The sequence below is a fragment of the Myxine glutinosa genome, chromosome 12 (assembly GCF_964187855.1).
Source record: "Myxine glutinosa chromosome 12, kmMyxGlut1.1, whole genome shotgun sequence".
In the NCBI taxonomy this organism is placed as follows: Eukaryota; Metazoa; Chordata; class Myxini; order Myxiniformes; family Myxinidae; genus Myxine; species Myxine glutinosa.
The window spans coordinates 20758688-20780048 of NC_136272.1; the positions used below are offsets into that span (position 1 = coordinate 20758688).

Consider the following 21361-nt stretch of genomic DNA (forward strand, 5'->3'; position numbering starts at 1 on the left):
TATTACTATTATTTACACAATGAAAGAAACCAAGGAAGAAGGAAGGATAATAAAATAATGCAGAAAGAGGGACGGACCAGAAGGACACAGTGAAACTCTAGCTTACCTATTCAGTCTTAATTAATACCCCAGGACAAGACACACAAAACAGACTACGAGCAAACTCACACGAATGGGGAAATTGCAGGCAGGAATGGAAGGACTGGAAGGAGAGGAACGCTCCGCTCGAACCGGAGCACGGTCGGCCCGGGAGTCAGCAGCCGCCGCCCTTCCTCGATCGGCACGTCCAGCAGCCGCCGTCAACGCCCTAGCTGCGGTCGTGCGGGCTGCCGCGATACGAGCACCCTCACGGAGTCAAAGCTGCGTGGCTCCAAGCTGGTGGTGGTGGATTTCAAAGCTGCGGTGTTTCAAAGCTGCTTCTCTGGCTCACCTCAGGACGCGTCTACCGTCTCTCTCTGATGCTCGTCTCTCTCTGATGCTCGTCTCTCTCTGAAGCTCGTCTGGACTCATCTGCCGTGGGGAGCGTCCCGCTACGGGTTATATAGGCCCCGCCCTTCAACCTTGTTGAACCTCCCCGATCGTTCTTTCTCCGCCCGCTCAAGCCAAACCCCTTTGGCTGGGTTGGTTGAGTGGGGCCGACTCACTCCTCCTTTCTATGACGTGGTGGAGACATGCCTTTCTTCTCAGAGCCGGAGCACATGGCAATGGCGGCGAATGCAGTTGGCAATCGAGGCTTTGGGAATGGGGCTTTGGGAATGAAAGGGGATCTACCTTATTTCACTTGGTGCAATGGAGAATGTCAACTAGTGGGAACAGAGCCTTAACCTACACAGAATAAGGAAATAACTATCAACAAGGAGGAAATCTATGATTGGCTAACGTGATGGTATATGACCTAACTAAGGGACGCCCTTTGACCTTTATATACAGAATGGAGGCAGGAGGGTGGTCTTTACAATTCATTACACAATAAAAAAACACTTCTCATATCCACAACAATATGTTTGCCTGAGCTTGCATGAGCTCTGAACGCAAATCTCTATAGCCTTTCCAACAAAAGCACTACTACTACTACTACTACAAACATTACTACTACTACTACTACTACTACTACTACTACTACTACTACCACTACTACTACTACTACTACTACTGCTACCACTGCTACTCCTACTACTACTACTACGACTACAACTACTATTACTACTGTTATTACTATTACTATTAATACTACTATTACTGGTACTATTACTACTGCTATTATTACTATTATTACTACTACTATTAATACTACTACTACGACTACTACGACGACTACTACAACTGCTACTATTACTACTGTTATCACTATTACTACTACTACTATTACTTGTAGTGGTAGTACTACTATTACCTTGATTTGTGAACTTATATCCACTGTTGAATCGTAAATACAGAGACGTGTTACCTGTGGAAGAGAGAAGACAAATTTTAATGTTATGGCCACTTTGTAAACATAGTCGAGGCTCATGGAAGAGCTAGTACTCGTAAGTACACTGAACGGATCAGGACAGAACAGGACAAAAGGACCAGTTTAGAGAGGGGGAAACACCAACAGCAGAGAAATGCCAAGACAGATGGAGGAGGGGGGGGGGGGGGGAGGAAGGGGTACACAAACAAATAATGGGTGTGGGGAGGAATGGGGGACAGGAGGAGGGCTTGGGGTGGGGTGGGTTGTGTATGGAGGTTAATAAGGGTAGAAAATATCATGGTTTTGGATATTGGGTGATCTGCGATTGTGGTGAATACCTGTCTTGAAGACCTAGAGGAAAGAATGAGATTGAAGAGAATGTGGAAGTTGGTTGCACATGTGGGGAAAAAGAGTGGAGGTGAGCAGTGATCCTGGATTTAGGAAGTTTCACAAGAAGGGAGTTGACAGTGAACCGTGTGCAGAGGGGGAACAAAGCATGAAAAGAGCAGAGGGTGCAAGACCAGAAAGGAGGAGAAAGAAGACAGAGAGACCACCGATCTGTCTGCGATTTGAAGTGATAGACCCATAGCCTCAGCTTCATCTCAGAAGATTCCAGTGATCTTGAAGGTCTTGGTATCCACGGTGTCAAGTTGAGCAAGATGTGAGGCAGGAGCACCAGCCCAGAGGGGAGAGCATTACTCCATCAAGCTGAGAAAGATGTGAGGCAGGAGCACCAGCCCAGAAAGGAGAGCAGTACTCCATCAAGCTGAGAAAGATGTGAGGCAGGAGTTCCAGCCCAGAGGGGAGAGCAGTACTCCATCAAGCTGAGCAAGATGTTAGGCAGGAGCACCAGCCCAGAGGGGAGAGCAGGACTCCATCAAGCTGAGTAAGATGTGAGGCTGGAGCACCAGCCCAGAGGGGAGAGCATTACTCCATCAAGCTGAGCAAGATGTAAGGCAGGAGCACCAGCCCAGAGGGGAAGCAGTACTCCATCAAGCTGAGAAAGATGTGAGGCAGGAGCACCAGCCCAGAGGGGAGAGCATTACTACATCAAGCTGAGAAAGATGTAAGGCAGGAGCACCAGCCCAGAGGGGAGAACATTACTACATCAAGCTGAGCAAGAAGTGAGGCAGGAGCACCAGCCCAGAGGGGAGAGCAGTACACCATCAAGCTGAGCAAGATGTTAGGCAGGAGCACCAGCCCAGAGGGGAGAGCAGGACTCCATCAAGCTGAGTAAGATGTGAGGCTGGAGCACCAGCCCAGAGGGGAGAGCATTACTCCATCAAGCTGAGCAAGATGTAAGGCAGGAGCACCAGCCCAGAGGGGAGAGCAGTACTCCATCAAGCTGAGAAAGATGTGAGGCAGGAGCACCAGCCCAGAGGGGAGAGCATTACTACATCAAGCTGAGAAAGAAGTGAGGCAGGAGCACCAGCCCAGAGGGGAGAGCAGGACTCCATCAAGCTGAGTCAGATGTGAGGCAGGAGCACCAGCCCAGAGGGGAGAGCAGTACTCCATCAAGCTGTGGATGAAACTTATGATATAAAACTATGCTCTTGTAACTAAAATGATTTATGGCTGGATAACTTAAATCGATGCCCAGCACTTGTCCATGAGCTCTCTAAAGATTGGGGTTCAATCCCGGATCCAGCTATAAACTGTCGTTCTGGTGATTGTGCGCCGTTCCTGCCTTTCCTCGGCTGCACGTGAATTAGTTGGTGGATGCGAAGAGTAGTGAAGCCTGAACAAATTACAATTTTTACTTTAAATACCTGCATGGTTGGTAGGATGGTCCATAGGCACGCGCACTCGTCTGAGCTATCTCTCCTGGGTTCGAATCCCGACCCAGCTATAAACTGCCATCCTGGTTGGTGTTTCACAGGCCTGCTAATCCAACAGTGTGTGCCGTCCCTCGGATGGACGTTAAATTGGGCGTCCTGTCTTCTATCATTGGTGGACGTTAAAGACCCTACAGTGTTCTTCGTGAAGAGTAGGTGAGCTATCTCCGGCACTGTGAACAAATGATAAATTAATGTCCTGGCTTATTGAGTTGGAGTGGCGACTCTACCATGATCGTCGCCCAGTAACTGCTTCGGCAACACCAACACTCTACATGTGGTATGGTACATGATGATGATGATGATGATGATGATGATGAAGAATCACCTGCTGTCGAAAGTCAGGCCTGGCCAGTCGGTTCGTGAAAGACTTATGCCAAAAACGTTCCCTGGCTGATCCCACAAGAAGGTGGGAATACTTGGGGCCGTTAATATAGCAGTAGTGGCAATAGTAGTAGTAGTAGTAGTAGTAGCAGTAGTAGTAGTAGTCGTAGTAGTAGCAGTAGCAGTATTAGTAGTAGAAGAAGTAGTAGTCGTAGCAGCAGCAGTAGTAGTAACAGTAGTAGTAGTAGTAGTAGTAGTGGTAGTAGTAGTAGTAGTGGTAGTAGTAGTAGTAGTGTTTCGAGAAGGAAGGACGTAGCCTTGGGGGGGTATTTTTAATCCCACACGTTTTTATTTCACCATTCCAGTCGTATAATTCAATATATTAATTCATTCATTCACATATTACCTGCACCAGTGCTCATCATGGTACACCCAGGTGTAGTTACACCTGTTGTAGGTGCGCTGGAGCTAATGACTGCAATCAAGGAAGTTGAAAATGAGATGATTTGATAAGGTGAAAAGGAATTGTTACAACCTCGGTGGGTGTGAGTGATGGTTCATGCCCATGGAATCCAGGTATATGTTGTATTGTAGTTGTGCTGTAATCGCATGTATAATTGGTGGTTTGTTCTGGTCGCAGGTGCTGCACCTTGTCACGACATTGGCATTTATAAGTCAAGGTGTGCCTTTCCTTTGTCCTTCCCAAACATGTCTCACAAGCTCCCCACTATAAGTAGTCGCCTAATAATGCGAGCGGTAACTCTTACTCTCAGGTAAGCGGAATTGCAAAAGGAGACGCGTGCAATGGACGGAAGGTGCAGATCGATCAGTCTCTCCGGAATCTCCAATAAACCTCCAAACATTCCGTCTGGAAGTATCGAGATACTTTTGAGTGATCGATCCGGAGTTTATATTTTATTTTCATAACGAGGCATCTGAAGCACGGTGCGCCTGCGTCGGGGTTCCCTCCAAGGTGCGCGAGGCGACAGCACCATATTTGGTCACGTACGTCACGATGAGAGGGCGCACCTCTCCCGAAACGTTCCTGCATCGCACGATAGAAGTCATAGTGGGGGTCTTCGAGCGGTCTGCAAACGCCACTCCGTGCTCGACTCACACCCTCAGTCTCCGAACCCCAACCCCTCCCCCTACCCTCGCTCGGCGCCCACGTTTCCTGCCCGGCCACGGGTCGTCGCCCCGCCCGGCCACGGGTCGTCGCCCCGCCCAGGCGGTGCCGATAAAAGGCACTTCCCATGCCAGTGGCCTGAATCACTAAGGGCACGGTCGGACGCGCATGAGGTGTCGGGGTGGGGGCCAGGGGTCGGGTACAAGGTAGAAACAGACCCTGAAAGGAGGAAGAGGACGTTTTGCTTTAACGAGGAGTATCGACGGTGGAGACGACACCGACAAACTTCCTTCAGCCATGTACAAAACCGAGTTCGGGTCGGAATACGAGGGCGCGTGTCGCTTTCACGTCTCCTCGGTCGCGTCCCCGAGTCTTTCGAACGACTCGTACTCCAGCACGTCCAGCCCAGCGAGTTTCGGACAGGTGAGCGGGTCCCACCTGTACGCGTCACTCACACCTGTGCACTCCATGGCATGAGTTTCGTTTCTTCAACACTTTCGCCATGAGTGTGGCTTCGGTGATTGATCCGGGGTGAAGGAGGGGGGGGGGGGGGGGGGGTTTATGACGTCACCGGTGTCCAAATTTATGAATAAATAAATACATACATAAATATATTACATACATGCATTACATTCATAAGGTTTCATGTTATGTTAAGAAGAGACGAACACCCAGCTGATGGTCCGTCTGCCAGTTTAACCCTTTCTGTGTCGAGGACCAATCGCTTCGGAGTCCATATTGTGTATCGAGATCCGAACTTGTTGTTAACGAATGTTAAGATACATGTCTGGGTCATGTTGAACTACTTCGATATACAAACAAGTAGATGACATGTTTGAAATGACCATCAAACCGATGAAGGATGTTTACAAGACGTGAGCGATGATTCATGGTGACCTGTCGTTGCTGTTGTTAGCATTCAGGTGGAAGACGAATGTATTGTCTCGAGAATGGTCAGGTACAGGTAGTTTCAATGACGATGTCATGACTTGCGTCCTTGGGGTCGAATCGGGTGTGGATGGACGGGTGTAAGATGGATAGATGGATGGATGCAGGGTGGATGGATGCAGGGTGGATAGATGGATGGGTGGGTGTAGGGTGGATGGATGCAGGGTGGGATGGATGGATGGGTGGGTGTAGGGTGGATGGATGGATGGATGCAGGGTGGATGGATGGGTGGGTGTAGGGTGGATGGATGCAGGGTGGGATGAATGGATGGGTGGGTGTAGGGTGGATGGATGGATGGATGCAGGGTGGATGGATGGGTGGGTGTAGGGTGGATAGATGGATGGGTGGGTGTAGGGTGGATAGATGGATGGGTGGGTGTAGGGTGGATGGATGGATGGGTGGGTGTAGGGTGGATAGATGGATGGGTGGGTGTAGGGTGGATGGATGGATGGGTGTGTGTAGGGTGGATGGATGGATGGGTGGGTGTAGGGTGGATGGATGGATGGATGCAGGGTGGATAGATGGATGGGTGGGTGTAGGGTGGATGGATGGATGGATGGATGCAGGGAGGATGGATGGGTGGGTGTAGGGTGGATAGATGGATGGGTGGGTGTAGGGTGGATAGATGGATGGGTGGGTGTAGGGTGGATGGATGGATGGGTGGGTGTAGGATGGATGGATGCAGGGTGGATAGATGGATGGGTGGGTGTAGGGTGGATGGATGGGTGTAGGGTGGATGGATGGATGGATGGGTGGGGGTAGGGTGGATGGATGGATGGGTGGGTGTAGGATGGATGGATGGATGCAGGGTGGGTGTAGGGTGGATGGATGGATGGATGGGTGGGGGTAGGGTGGATGGATGGGTGTAGGGTGGATGGATGGATGGATGGATGCAGGGTGGGTGTAGGGTGGATGCAGGATGGATGGATGGGTGTAGGGTGGATGGATGGATTGGTGTAAGATGGATGGATGGGTGTCGGATGGATGGGTGTAGGATTGATGCAGGGTGGATGGATGGGTGTAGTATGGATGGGTATAGGGTGGATGCAGGGTGGATGGATGGATTGGTGCAGGGTGGATGGATGGATGGATGGGTGTAGGGTGGATGGATTGGTGTAGGATGGATGGATTGGTGTAGGATGGATGGATTGGTGTAGGATGGATGGATTGGTGTCGGATGGATGGGTGTAGGGTGGATGGATTGGTGTCGGATGGATGGATTGTTGTAGGATGGATGGATGGATGGAGGCAGGGTGTTCCATAAGTTTTTACCCATTGTTCACAAATAATATACCAATCCGTTTTTGTTTCGTCATTTGTTGATCAATAAAAAAGCGATACTTGATTGCCATTTGTGTAGTCGATAGAGTAAAGTTCAATGGGGGGGGGGGGGGGGGGGGGGGTACACAAAGTACACAGAGTAACAAGACATATGGGCCAACTTTGAAGAGTGCTTGCCGTGGTGACTGCTGACTCAAACGAATCACGTTATCACAACTACGTCGCTATCACGTTTGAGTGTCCTCGAAGTGACTAATCGCCGAAAGAGATCGAAAACAAGGAAGATAGAGGGAGGGAAAGAAGTCTATAAAGCATTATATATATATATATAAATACACCTTATACCTGTCTGCTCCCCTTACTAATAACAGGTAAACAAACCAGCATATGGAATTAACGTGACGTTGATATAGCACGGGCATGATGGGACAAATGGCCTCTTTCTACATCAAAGTACCTTGTATATCCCAGTTACAGCATTTAGTGTCACTGTATAACTCCAATGCTCTGCCCGAAGGCAGATTCAGTGCTGCCAAGCCCAGCCTCATGGCAAGGATTACGTTGGGTGGTTTCCATTTGCCTTCTCAGCAGCGTCAATCAGGGCAGGAAGTTCGAATTTGTTCACGGTGCCGGCGATAGCTCGCCTACTCTTTACGAATGACACCTTGCGATCTTCAACGTCCAACATCCAATGCCAGCTGACAGGACGCAAAGTTTAACGTCCATCCGAGGGATGGCACCCGCATTGATGAATACATATGGAATGCCAGGATGACAGTTCTGAGCTGGGCCGAGATTCAAACCCAGGCCAGAAGGAAGTCTCGCAAATCTGTGTGACCCATCCGATTTTCATACCACCGGTTGGTATGGCAAAAATGTTAAAATTTTAATATTTCCTAACACATCTTTGAATACTACAATCATATCGTTTCAGGAAATTACCGAGATATTTCTTCGTTTTTTTTATTAGTTATGTGCGCATACACTTTAAATAGGTTTATTTGAAATCTTTAATTTTCCACAAACATTCCACACACGCGGGAAAATGCAGAGATATATTTTTTTAAATCGCGTCATGGTGTATCATACACCGCCCAACATGACACCGACGGCAATGTGTCGATATCTATTTTAAATTCGATATATCATTTCATTTTTCACAGTCGCTAACATAGTTTTAGACTCGGTTGAAAAAAACGAGAAGAAAATCCGATGAAAGTTGCCGTTTATAGAACGAAATGAATTCTCAAATGCCTGTAACTTCAAGGCCATTGAGTCTCTCTCACGCCTTTATCTCCAATATAACTCACCATCATGGTTTTAGACTCGGTGTCAGCAACGCGGGAAAACGCAGAGATATATTTTTAAAAATACACCATATCACCGCCCAACAGCCAACAAGTATCATACACCGCCCAACATGACACAGACGTCAACATTTCGACATTATCGCTTTTTCTTTAAACCGAGCCGAACCGAATAAACCGAGTGAATTCACCGTTTACCTTTGATGACAGTCGTCACAAAACGACATATATTTCTTCGTTTTTATTTCATTCAACAATTTTAGCCGGAAGTAAAATTACCGAGAAATTACCGAGTTCAGGAAATTACCGAGACATATTTCTTCGTTTTTTTATTTATTAGTTATTTGCGCATACACTTTAAATAGGTCTATTTGAAATATTAAATTTTCACAATGTAATTTACTTGCCATTTATCATTTGATGATTACGAGACAAATTCCTCTTGAGGATCGTGACAATTCATGCGCTGCGTGGAAACTTCTATTTCCAAAATGAATGAGACGATCGATGAAGAACGCAGACTTGAACAGGATGTAGCAAGAAAACGAATGAGACGGGCGAACGAGTCCATCGACGAACGTCAATGCAAACTTGCGGGGTCACCCGTGGGAATCCCACGGGTGACCCCGCTAGTGAAATATGTAGATGGCCTTCAAATCCATGGCTAAACATAGGAGTAAGAACAAGCCACCTTTAAAGGCCATTTTTCCCCACAGAGCAGGGTTGGCCTTTTTTTGGGCACCGTGGTCCCCTTTTTTTGGAGCAATGTTTTACAGCCGGATGCCCTTCCTGCCGCCAACCCTGTTGGTCGCCTCTTCTGACACACAGGGAATTACCAGTGAGCTGGTACTCAATTTGCCGACCTCAGAGGGATGACGGGCTGAGTCAACCCCCCTGGTGTTAATTCAGCGATCACCAGGATTCGAACCCAGGATCCTAGGATCCCAAACCGGCACCCGAACCGCTAAGCCAACACCAGGCTTCATCAGGCTAAACATTGGAGTAGGAAAAGAAAATACATTTTTTATTTGAAAGGATAAAATTGTTGTAAAAAGGTTGTGTCTGGAGATAAAGCAGTTTTGTTAATATCCCTAATTGCCTTTTTATGCCAAGCAGCAGGCCCAAAGATCAGAACTTGAAATAAGTGCAGAAAGGCCAGATATTGCAGCATGTATTTTCATCTTGCGCTACAAACTGTGCTTTCTGCAGGAACACGCGGCAGAAATGGCACGGTCTTTCGTGCCCACACTCAACGCCATCACGGGCAGCCAGGACATGCAGTGGATGGTGCAGCCGTCCGTCATCCAATCGCTCGTTAGGCCTCATGGGCCACACGCGCTGCATGGACCTTTCTCCCCGGGCGGCAACCCCACGGCACGGCCAGGAGTAATCCGCTCGGCATGCGTTTCAAGTGGGGGAAGGAGGAGACGTGATGAACAGGTAGGTGCACATGGTTTTAGCTTTGGGTGGATCCAGCAAACAGGAAGTGTGCATCTCCATAGACTCATGAACCATCAGCAAAATTTGCTTTGTGAAATAATCACTTGAGGTTTTGATGCGTTGGTTCCTCAGGTTGAGGTCAATATTCACATGGCCTCCTTGGACTTAAGAACCTAATTCGGTGGGTTCACGAGGCTTTAGGGTTTGTTTTTTTCATGATCAATAATCTACGCAGTAGCATTATGATAATGAGCTATTATTATTACTAGCAACGGTACCCGCCCTATGGGCAGGGCTTCAATTGGGAGGCCCAAATGAAAAGGCAAAATATCGGAAATTGAAGGCGTTTTTATTTTAAACGATTCATATAAACATCCGTTGAATCATATCACACGCAAATCATCAAAATCTAAACATTACATGGCGCCCATTTTGAAAAAAAGATTGAATTCTGCAAAACGGAAGTGGCCGCCACACGTCTTTCTCTGTCGCACATTTATGTGTGAAGAGTGCGCGCCGAATCTGTAACACGGAAGCGGCTGCTACACCTGTTTCTCAGTCGCTTTTCACACGCTGCCGTGTTACTTCAGAGCCGTATGTTTATATAGGAAGAGCTCGTCAGGAGTCGATCTACTCTCTCCTGGTACGTAGAAAAAACAGTATTTGTAGAATTTCAACAAAAGCCACATCACTGTTCTTATCGGTAAATATTATTCCATCGTGTTTGGAAAAATTGGAAAAATTTGAAAAACAATATAGCCTATTTTACTCCCAGGGGTCCCAGGAATACCCATCCAAAATATCGTTACGATCAGTTCAGCCGTTTTTGCGGTACCTTCGAACGGACAGACGGACATTTGGTGAATTATAGTAAGATAAGATATATAATGCAGGGATGGAAATGTAACAAATTAAAATTTAAAAAGGAAGGAATGAATGGGTTCACTAGTCTTAGTGTTGAGAAAAAAAATCTGAAACATAGGTGTGTAGCGGCTACCGCTGGGTTTACACAATCGCCTTGCACCTACCAAGGGCGCGGAGCGATCACCATGCCGGGCTCGTCCAGGACGCCCGGGCAGGCCCGCGCTCAACTTGCCAGGCCTCGGCCGGGACGCCCGGGCATGCCCGGGCACGCCCGGCCACGCCCGCCCTCGACTTGCCAGGCCGCGGCCAGGACGCCCGGCCACGCCCCCTCTCGCCTTTCCTGGGCAAACGCTCCGGGATAATGTGTGTATATATATTGCTGCCCGATAAACGGGCTTTTCAGAGTACCCGAGTTGTTTTGTGACAATAAAGAAACTCGGACGAATTCCAGCTTTTTGTCGCGTCTATTCTTCCGATTACGTGGGAGCACAGCTCCTTCATTGGTGACCTACCGACATGGACACGGCAGTTGCCCTTAAACTGCCTACCTTTTGGGAGGCTCACGCAGCGGTTTGGTTCGCCCAGGCGGACTCCCTGTTCGCCCTGTGAGGCATCACGGCCGACGACACCCGCTTCCACCATGTGGTAGCAGCGCTCGGTTCAGCCACCGCGGCCCGCGCCCTGAGCATCCTCGAGAGCCCGCCAGCCACTGACAAATATGGCGCGATTAAAAAGCTCCTCCTCGACGCTTTCGCCCTCCCATCGGCGGAACGCGCACGGCGCCTGCTCGACCTGCCCGAGCTCGGCGACACGCGCCCGTCCGAGCGAATGGACTACATGTTTTCGCTGCTCGGCGAGCACTCTCCGGCATTCCTGTTCCGGGAGCTGTTCCTCCGTCAGCTGCCTAGCCCGGTACACCTCGCCCTGGCGAGCACGACGATCACGGATCCCCGCGCCCTCGCCAGGGAAGCCGACAAGATCTCCGCGGCAGGCCAACGCATTGCAGCAGCGACCTGGGGCCCACCGCCGTCCGACGCAACGCCCATGGTGCCCGAGCACCCGGCACGGTCGACGACCGAACTGCCGATGCAATTGGCGGCCTCAACGCCGAGCCGACCACCTCCAGCACGACGACCGGGGCCTCCACCTGACCAAGCGTGGTGTTACTATCATGCCAGGTTCGGACAGAAGGCCCGGACATGCCGACCCCCGTGCACCTTCGGCAGGCTGGGAAACGGCCGGGCCGGCGTTCATTACCAGCCATGAGCGCCGGCCACACGGGCAACTTACTTTTCATCACGGACAAAGCGTCCGGACGGCGCTTCCTGTGCGACACCGGCGCCCAACTGAGCATCATACCCGCCTCCGATCAGGACAGGCAGTCCGCGGTTTGCGGCCCCTCCTTGGTTGCGGCCAACGGATCGGCCATCCGCACCTTCGGCCCGCGCAACGTCACCCTCTGCTTCGGCGGCCAACGCTTTACTTGGACTTTTGTAACCGCCAGCGTGCCCATGGCTCTGCTAGGCGCCGACTTCCTCTGCGCACACGGACTGCTGGTGGACGTCCAACGGCGTCGCCTCATCAATGCCGAGACCTTCAGCTCCCTGGTATGCACATTGAGCAGCTCCGCTCCGACCGAGCTGGCATGCGCCCTCCCGGCGGCGAACGAGTTTGCTCGCCTGCTCACGGAGTTCCCGGCCCTCACGCGGCCGACGTTTTCGGCCGTCGCAGTACGACATGGGATCGAGCACCACATACCAACCACGGGCCCGCCGGTCTACGCCAGAGTCCGCCGCCTCGACCCAGCCAAGCTCGCCATGGCCAAAGCCGAGTTCGACGCTTTGGAACACCTCGGCATCGTGCGGCGCTCCGATAGCGCGTGGGCTTCGCCACTACACATCGTCCCAAAACCAGGGGGCGGCTGGCGCCCATGTGGCGACTACTGCCGCCTTAACGACGCTACCACCCCCGACAGGTATCCGATCCCGCACATCCAAGACTTCTCCGCCCGTCTGGCAGGACGGGTCATTTTTTCAAAAATCGATCTCATACGGGGATATCACCAGGTACCTGTCAGGGCGGCCGACATCCCTAAAATGGCCGTCATCACGCTGTTCGGCTTATTCGAATTCCTACGGATGCCGTTTGGCCTCAAGAACGCGGCTCAGGCGTTCCAGCGCTTGATGGACGGCGTGCTGCATGACCTGCCGTTCCTCTTCGTTTACCTGGACGACATCCTCGTCGCCAGCACGTCCCGGGCCGAGCACCTCCTCCACCTCCGAACACTGTTCGGGCACCTCAGCGAGCACGGCCTCATCGTCAACCCGGCCAAATGCCACTTCGGCACGATGGCCGTTGATTTTTTGGGCCACCACATCACCAAGAACGGGGCCGTGCCACTGCCAACCAAGGTCGAGGCCATCACCACGTTTCCGCGTCCCCGCTCCATAAAGGCCCTGCAGGAATTCCTGGGAATGGTGAATTTCTATCACCGCTTCATGCCCTGCGCTGCTCATCTCATGCGGCCCCTCTACGAAGCCCTCCGGGGCAAGCCGGCCAAGCACGACATCGTCTGGTCCGCAGCAATGGACGCGGCCTTCCAAAGCTCAAAGCGGGCCCTCGCCGACGCAACACTGCTCGCTCACCCGGTGCTCAATGCTCCCATCGCCCTCACCACGGATGCCTCCGACTACGCGGTGGGTGCCGTACATGAGCAATGGGTGAACGGGGTTTGGCAGCCACTCGCTTTTTTTCAGCCGGCAGCTCCGGCCGAACGAGCTCAAATATAGCACGTTTGACCGTGAGCTCCTCGGTCTACACCTGGCCATTCGACATTTCCGCCACCTCCTGGAGGGCCGACCCTTCACGGCGTTCGTCGACCACAAGCCGTTGGTTTACGCAATGGCCAAGGTCACGGAGCCGTGTTCGGCCCGCCAACAGCGCCACCTCTCCGCCGTGTTGGAGTTTACAACGGACATCCGGCACGTCGCCGGCAAAAACAACGCCGTGGCCGACTGTCTTTCTCGGGCCAGCGCGAACGCGGTCCACCTTAGCGTGGACTTCGCGCTTATGGCGGCGGACCAAACCACCGACACCACGGTGCAAGCCCTCCAGGCGGCGGACACGGGCCTCCGCCTGGCCGACATCCCCTTCGCGGACACTGTCCTGCTTTGCGACGTCTCCCAAGGCCAGCCTCGCCCCATCGTGCCCGTTACCTGGCAACGCCGCATCTTCGCCTCCCTCCACGGCCTTTCCCACCCGGGCCGGAAAGCTTCCCAGAAGCTGGTGTCGGCGCGATTCGTCTGGCACGGCCTTCGACGGGACGTCCGCGATTGGACCAGCACCTGTACAGCCTGCCAACAGGCCAAGGTCCACCGACACACCCAGGCCCCGCTGGCACCTTTCACCATGCCCGAACGACGTTTCGACCACGTCAACGTGGATCTGGTGGGCCCCCTCCCCCCATCACGGGGGTTCACACACCTGCTCACCATGGTGGACAGGACCACCAGGTGGCCGGAGGCCATTCCCCTCGTCTCCACCACCACCGCCGACGTGGCGCAGGCTTTCATCGCCACCTGGGTCGCCCGCTTCGGCGCACCGGCGGACATCTCGTCAGACCGCGGACCGCAGTTCACCTCCGAGCTGTGGGGCGCAGTCGCCCGCAACCTGGGGGTCAAGCTCCACCGTACTACGGCCTACCACCCCCAAGCCAACGGGTTGTGCGAGCGATTCCACCGCTCCATGAAGGCCGCGCTCATGGCCGGCCTTCAAGACGGCGGTTGGGCCGACCGGCTGCCGTGGGTCCTTTTGGGCCTCCGCACGGCCCCCAAGGAGGACCTCCGGGCAGCCACCGCCGAGCTTGTCTACGGCCAGGTGCTACGCATCCTGGGCGAATTCGTGCCCGACGCTACCAGTCCCTGGTCCGCAGCTCACCAGCGCTCGGACCTCCAGGAGGCCGCCCGACGGTTTGCCTCCATGCCAACATCCCACCACGGTGACCCCCAGTCCTACATCCCCCCAGCGCTTCGCACAGCAGAGTACGTTTTTGTGCGTCATGACGCACATCGGGGGCCACTCCGGCCGCCGTACGACGGGCCCTTCCGGGTCCTGCGACGGGACGACAAGTCGTTCGTCATCGACATCGGCGGCAGGTCGGACCGGATTGCGGTGGACCGCCTCAAGCCGGCGCACGTGGACATCGACCAACCGCCACGGTTGGCCCTTCTGCCGCGGCGAGGCCGCCCCCCTTCCACGGTGCCCCCCACCCGACCGCCCACCACCACACCGGACCCCCCCCCATGACCCGCCAGGGGTCGCTTCGGCCGGGTCATCAGGACCCCCCTCAAATTGACCCTGCCGGTGCAAGTCGATTCTGGGGGGATGTGTGTAGCGGCTACCGCTGGGTTTACACAATCGCCTTGCACCTACCAAGGACGCGGAGCGATCACCATGCCGGGCTCGTCCAGGACGCCCGGGCAGGCCCGCGCTCAACTTGCCAGGCCTCGGCCGGGACGCCCGGGCACGCCTGGCCACGCCCGCTCTCGACTTGCCAGGCTGTGGCCAGGACGCCCGGCCACGCCCCCTCTCGCCTTTCCCGGGCAAACGCTCCGGGATAATGTGTGTATATATTGTTACGGTATGCGGTTAAGGGTGTTGTTTGCCGAGCGAAGGCTCCGCGACCGAACAGTTGTTCCCCGACTAAACCCGATTCACCCAAACGTTGGCCGTATCGCGCCACAGATACTCAATGTGGAAAAGACTAAGACGACGAATGCAAAGAGGAAGAAGAAGAAGACGTACAGAAGAGTAACGGGGTTTATTATTATTTACACACACATAAGCAAAAAGAGCAGTCACGGGTATTTACAACGGACATGAAAACGCAGGGGACACAGTGAAAATTACTCGCTTATACAGACTTAGTTACTACCCAGGACAGCACGAACAAAACGAACTCACGTACGCAAATGGGGAACTTGCAGGCAGGAATGGCTGGAAAGGATGAGCAGGTGGGATCACAGGGCACAGCGAGCAGGTCCACTCCGGGCGGGAAGCGGGGAGCCGGCAGCTCCTTGTATCCCGCTTTACAGCGCACGCCGGCAGCTCCTGGTATTCGGCTTTACAGCGCACGCCGGCAGGGTCACTCGCTGCCCCGTCAGGGCTTCACGCGGCTGGTTGAAATGGGGCTGGACTCATCTGCCGTATCTCTTTGCAACTCGTTCGTAAAAGTTCCTCTGCTTTCTCTTGGACCCTTTCTTTATCGTGTACCTCTCCACGCAGTTCAGCTCGTATTCCCTTCCTCTCTCTTCTCTCCAGCGCGGTACTGACACGCCCCCCTCGGTTTTGGTACCGCCCTCCCCCCCCGTGCTCTGTTTCGTGACCTTGTATGGTAATCCCACGGGCTTGTCTCCTTATTTGGGCATGGCGCCGACGGCACGCCCCTCGTGGCGAGCCACGGGCTTGTTTCCTTATTTGGGCATGGGGCTGAACAGCCCCGCCCTTCGTGGCGCGCCCTGGGCTTGCCTCTCCCGGGCGACCCCGCCCCTCCTGTTCAAACAGGGCACGGAGCACATATTCACTATCGCAGCGAAATGAGAGGGCGTGCATCCCACGCTTGTGAACTGCTTTACCCACAGATGGAGAGTTTGGCTGGGAAATGGAATGATTGAAGGGGAGCTATTCTTAATTGATTCGGTGCAATGGAGTGTCATTCTAATGGACGACAAGGCCTTACTCTAAAACACATAATAAGATATAAGCTACTGAACAAGGGTTTTATCGGGTCCTTCAATGTGGTGTTTCATGGAATTAACTTCCGAGACGCCCTTTTTACCTTTACACAACTCCGGAGGCAGGAGGGGCCATATCCAACCAATGTTACACAACAATTTACCACTACAATACACCCAATCAAAAAAATGCAATCCTCATATCCGCAACAATATTATATTGCTGCCCGATAAACGGGCTTTTCAGAGTACCGGAGTTGTTTTGTGACAATAAAGAAACTCGGACGAATTCCAGCTTTTTGTCGCGTCCATTCTTTCGATTATGTGGGAGCACAGCTCCTTCAGGTGCATAATTGTCATTGTCTGGTCAAAATGCTGTACATGTGAAAAAAATCTTCTTCTTCTTTCTCATGCAGCACATGGTTGAAGGTAGTACAATTTGCTGGGGCACGGCTATGCCGCTGCTACAATGCCCTCTAGGTTATGGCACGAATTTGTAATTTGTTCAGGGTGCCGACTATAGCTTGCCGACTCTTGGCAGACAACCCTGTGTGATGTTTGACGTCCACCAACTAATCCGGGCAGACGGGACACCCTGTTTGGCATCCATCCGAGGCATGGCACACACACATTGATGCCTCGCCCTGCTTGCGCAACACCAGGATGACAGTTTAAAGCTGGGTCGGGATTCGAACCCGGGCTAGGCAAGTCGGAGGAGATCATGCATACCTCCTGGGCCATCCTGGCAGCTTTGCGGAAATGTATTTTAATGACTGATTCTTTTGGATTTTTTGACTTAAACGTCTTAACATTTTGATACATCTGCGTTTACTACACATCAAAATCAAGTAAATGTGTTCCGTCAATTTATTCATCTTACCACAGTCCCGCTACGCTGAGCGATATTAAAACACCTGGAAACATCAGCTTACTCGCCTGGAACAAACCTCAGGCCGGGTGGAAACCTCTCATGCCGGGTGGAAACTTCTCAGCCTGGGTGGAAACTTCTCAGGCCGGGTGGAAACTCCAACGATGTGTCACGTCAACTATGGAGGAGAGGAAGAAGATTATATTGGTTTGCATGACTCGCTCAATATTTGTTCAAGAGAAACACCACCTCATCATTCGAATAGGACTAACTGTTTTTTTTTTTTTTTTTTTGAAGGCTCCAGTCAGACTATATAGTCCTCATCGAGGCCAGGCCTTAAATAAAAGAGCTGCATTGATAGAAAAGTGAAGAAAGAGAGAATTGTCTGAGTTTTTGAGGAAGTACAAATCTGCTTGAAGTTTTTCAAATTATTTATTTATTTGTTATGTTTTTATTGTCATTTATTTATGTTTTTATTATTAATTATTAATTATTTTATTTTATTATTAAATAAATTTTTATTATTTCAATTTTTTCAAATACCTTTGCAAGAGCTGAACGTTTGTAGAGTTCAGGGATATAAGTTGGAGCCATTCGGAGATCGTAAAGCCACCTTGTTACCTCAAAAGGAAATCTATTTTCCATAATCAATATATTGGAAGATAGGTAATAAAAGATAATGACTGGAATTTTGCCACTTCTAATAGCTCCTATAAATCAATAATATGAACCATTATGGGAACTTGAGATGTGAAGGGCAAGAGTAGAAAATTGTTCACGCTCTTGGTGGAAAGTGTGACATCACAAACTGATGCAGAAGAGATTGCAGGTCAGGAGGTTACCAAAAGCCAGGCCTACCAACAAGCTACTAGTTTTTAATGTCTTTAAAAAAAGTGTTTGGAATTTATCACAAAATAAATTGAGACTTGATTCCTTCACTTAGCCCCAAGAAAAAAAAAATTGTTTATGAACTTTAAGGAAGTGTTTGTGGGTGGGGCGGTTGGGCTCGTGGGGTAGGGTTTGGTGTAGCCTTCTCTCTTTGCAAGCCTGGCAATGCCTCTGGCCTGTATGAGTGGGCTTTTAAAAATCCCATCATCTTCAACAGACAAGTTCTAGACAGGTGCCGCACTTCAATTCAGATACCGGCCTGGGTTGACAAAGTACCGAGCAAGACCAAGCCACTGGGTGTGGCCTTTGCTTGGCATTTGTGGTTATCAAAGCCAAATTCACTCGCTTTTTGCAAACCTCTCCCCCTACTCTCAAACCAAAACATCCCTTCCTTGACATGTCTCTGACAAGATCCTTAATTTGAAATTCCAGAACATCCTTGGGGTAATGTGTGGGAAGGTTACGATATCTTCCTGCATTTCCATCCTAAGCCAAATACACTGCATGACCGGGGTGTATAGACCGAAAATGTCAGTCTGGCTTGTCCAGACACAGAAAACGATTCATCATCCCAAGCTTGGGAATCTTTCCAACAATGATTGCTCTTATGGAAACCATGACTGGTGTGAAACCTTTGTGGGCTCGTGTTTTGTTGTCTAATTTGATGTAGTCTTCCATATAATAAGGCCTTCTATTTTGGTGCTTTTGTTTTACAGCTGAGTCCCAATGAAGAAGACAAGAGGAAGATAAGACGTGAACGGAACAAGCTGGCAGCAGCAAAGTGTCGGAATCGGCGGAAAGAACTCACAGACAAACTGGAATTTGTGAGCTCAGTCGCACTCCCCACAAACATCGTTTAAGACGCTTCCTGTTTTTCATTTCTTGCCAACCGTCAGCGAGGCATGTCACAATATGATCCTTTTAAAGTAGCTTCGTTTCCATCTTTGAAATAAAATGGGTCTTTTCCTACAACAGGAGACATCAGAGCTTGAAGGAGAGCGGAAAAGTCTCGAATCCATCATCAACACGCTACGGAAGGAAAAAGAGCACCTCGAGTTCCTGTTGGCGGCACATCATGCACAATGTAAAATGCCCATCGACAACAGCCTACCCTACGTGACGATCAAACAAGAGCCAATGGACATGGGCACACATTCCGTCACTGCCTCGTCGGCTTCCAGAGCAACCTGCATGCCGCCGACACGCCACGCGACCTCGGTGGCGCCTTCATCCTTCCTGTTTATATCCAGCAACACAACTGTTGCAGGCAGCGAGGGCCTCACATGTGCAAAATCCTTCCGACAGACCAGCAGCAGCGGAACTGAGCAATCGGCCGAATCCTTGAGCTCTGCCACTTTGCTTGCGCTCTAACCACAAGCACCGAAGGCCTTTGCGGCCCAAGCTTCCTCTGCCTTTACTTCGAGATCAAACGATTGACAGTTTATTCCCTGATGGGTTTTTTCATCTTCTTCTGCATTGCTCCACTACAATGCTTTTTGTCTTGAATGCTATAAGAGCACAATTCTGGTCTCTTCCGGAGGATGTTAGACACCAATTGTTTCATTAGACTTTGGTGTCTGAAAGTTTGCACTCAGCTGTAGTATGGACGGAATGGAAGATTATTTTTTATGATTTTTACAAATAATATAATTTTTGATAATCCTTTTTCCTGTTGATGGACTTTTCCATTGCAGCGTTTTAGGTGTGGAACTGTGTACGTACTATTAACGTTTGGTACATTTGATAGGTTAACTTTTGTTTGTTTTTAACTTTTCACCGAAACAAAATAACTTTTTATTTCTGCTTACTTAATTGGTTAATTGCACAAGTTTAAAAATGCTGTTTTCATAATACATATCCTGAAGCACATGTTCTACAAACATATTGAGCATTCTATTTTCCTCTTGAATAAATCTCTTATGCACCGTGGTCCTACAAACCCCAACTCTTACCTTAGATTCTTCTTCTTTAAAGCCCCCAATTATTCCCACCTTGTCGGCTGCAGAGAACGATTCTGGTCTGTTTGTCTGGTATTGGGTGGCCGGGCCCGACGTTCCACTGTGGCAGAAATTTGGCCAGGGTACTGGTAATGACTTGTCTAATCCTCACGACATAAACCGTGGGATATTTAATATCCACCAGTTCTTTTGCTGGCACATGGATCCTCCGGCATGCATCGTTGCCTCACCCTGCATGTGAAACACCTGGAGGACAGTTTATAGCTTGGTCGAGATTCAAACCTAGGCTAGACGGCCTAGAGGCGAGTGCGCGTTCCTCTGAGCTCTTACCTTCTATTTCAATATATTATTGGGTGATTGATTACAAAGCTGGAGATTTCCGTATGTTGATGGAAGTTCATTAATTCATTACAATTTAAACAAGTGTTTTTCCTGCACCACCTTTTAGAATAATCTCTTCCCTTTATGTCCTGCTGAACTGCTAAGAAGCTTCTCAAGATGTAATATTTACACTTCCAAAGGTCGAGTTGGTGGTTATTGTTCATTCAAAAGTTGCTCTGATTGTTTACACCGTGGAAACAGTTAAGTTATTCTTCAAAAAGTACCTGAAGAAACTTGGAAAAAAAGAAAGAAAGCAAAGCAACATTTGCAATATTTATTCCATCAAAGTTAACGACATTATTTATTTACTTGAATTCAGGTCATATTGTGAATATAATTCTATTTTGATCTTTTAAAGTTGGAAGAAAAAGTTGAATCAGATGCCGATTCCGTTGAAACACAAGTTCTGATGTTTGAAAAAAAATAAAGAATTTTCTTTTTTGAAGCACTTTTCACTGTTTCAATGCAACAAACAAAAGTCAATAGTAATGAAGTCATGTTTACAGGTTGTTGGGGCTTAACCAGAAGCCCATGGTAAAAATACTAGCATATAAAAAAAGTAAGCTTTTCATTCTTGCACGAGTTGAAAGAGCTCAAAATTGAGAGGTTATATATATATATATATATATATATATATATCGCTTAACAAAAAATATTTTTTTGGAGTGATCGAGGCAGTGGACTGTTGCCTATACACCACCTGCGTTAAAACTTTGTCTGACTGAATTTTTTTTTTTACCCGCAGGTTTGCATTAATTTGAAGTAGCACTTTTACTTCATAATTATTTTCTCTCCGAGGAGCCTTTCCTTGTTTCAGGGACAGACAGGCAGACAGCGTTAGCCTATATATTGTTGCGGTTTTGAGTTTGTACAGGCAGTATAATGAAGGTTACAATTTCCCCCTCATAGTTAGTCACACAAGCAACATGTAGCCTAGCGACAGTGTAGTTATTTCTTAG

The 21361-nt window shown here is 50.1% G+C and overlaps 1 protein-coding gene across 1 annotated transcript; it reads left to right on the plus strand.

Annotated features, from left to right (window-relative positions):
• Window positions 1–4602: 4602 nt before the first annotated feature.
• On the plus strand, window positions 4603–20847 carry LOC137438133 (fos-related antigen 2). Its single transcript, XM_068133104.2, has 4 exons — window positions 4603–5158; window positions 9481–9711; window positions 18780–18887; window positions 19039–20847. Exons 1-4 carry the CDS (start codon window positions 5033–5035, stop codon window positions 19432–19434), a joined length of 861 nt encoding a protein of 286 aa, XP_067989205.2. The 5' UTR covers window positions 4603–5032; the 3' UTR covers window positions 19435–20847.
• The last annotated feature ends 514 nt before the right edge of the window (window positions 20848–21361 follow it).

Bases quoted from the DNA above. Each gene is read 5' to 3' on its own strand.
- LOC137438133 (XM_068133104.2), top strand. From the start codon at position 5,033: ATGTACAAAACCGAGTTCGGGTCGGAATACGAGGGCGCGTGTCGCTTT. The intron at 5,159-9,480 runs GTGAGCGGGTCC...TGCTTTCTGCAG, and splicing joins GCCCAGCGAGTTTCGGACAG to GAACACGCGGCAGAAATGGC. The intron at 18,888-19,038 runs GTGAGCTCAGTC...TTCCTACAACAG, and splicing joins TCACAGACAAACTGGAATTT to GAGACATCAGAGCTTGAAGG.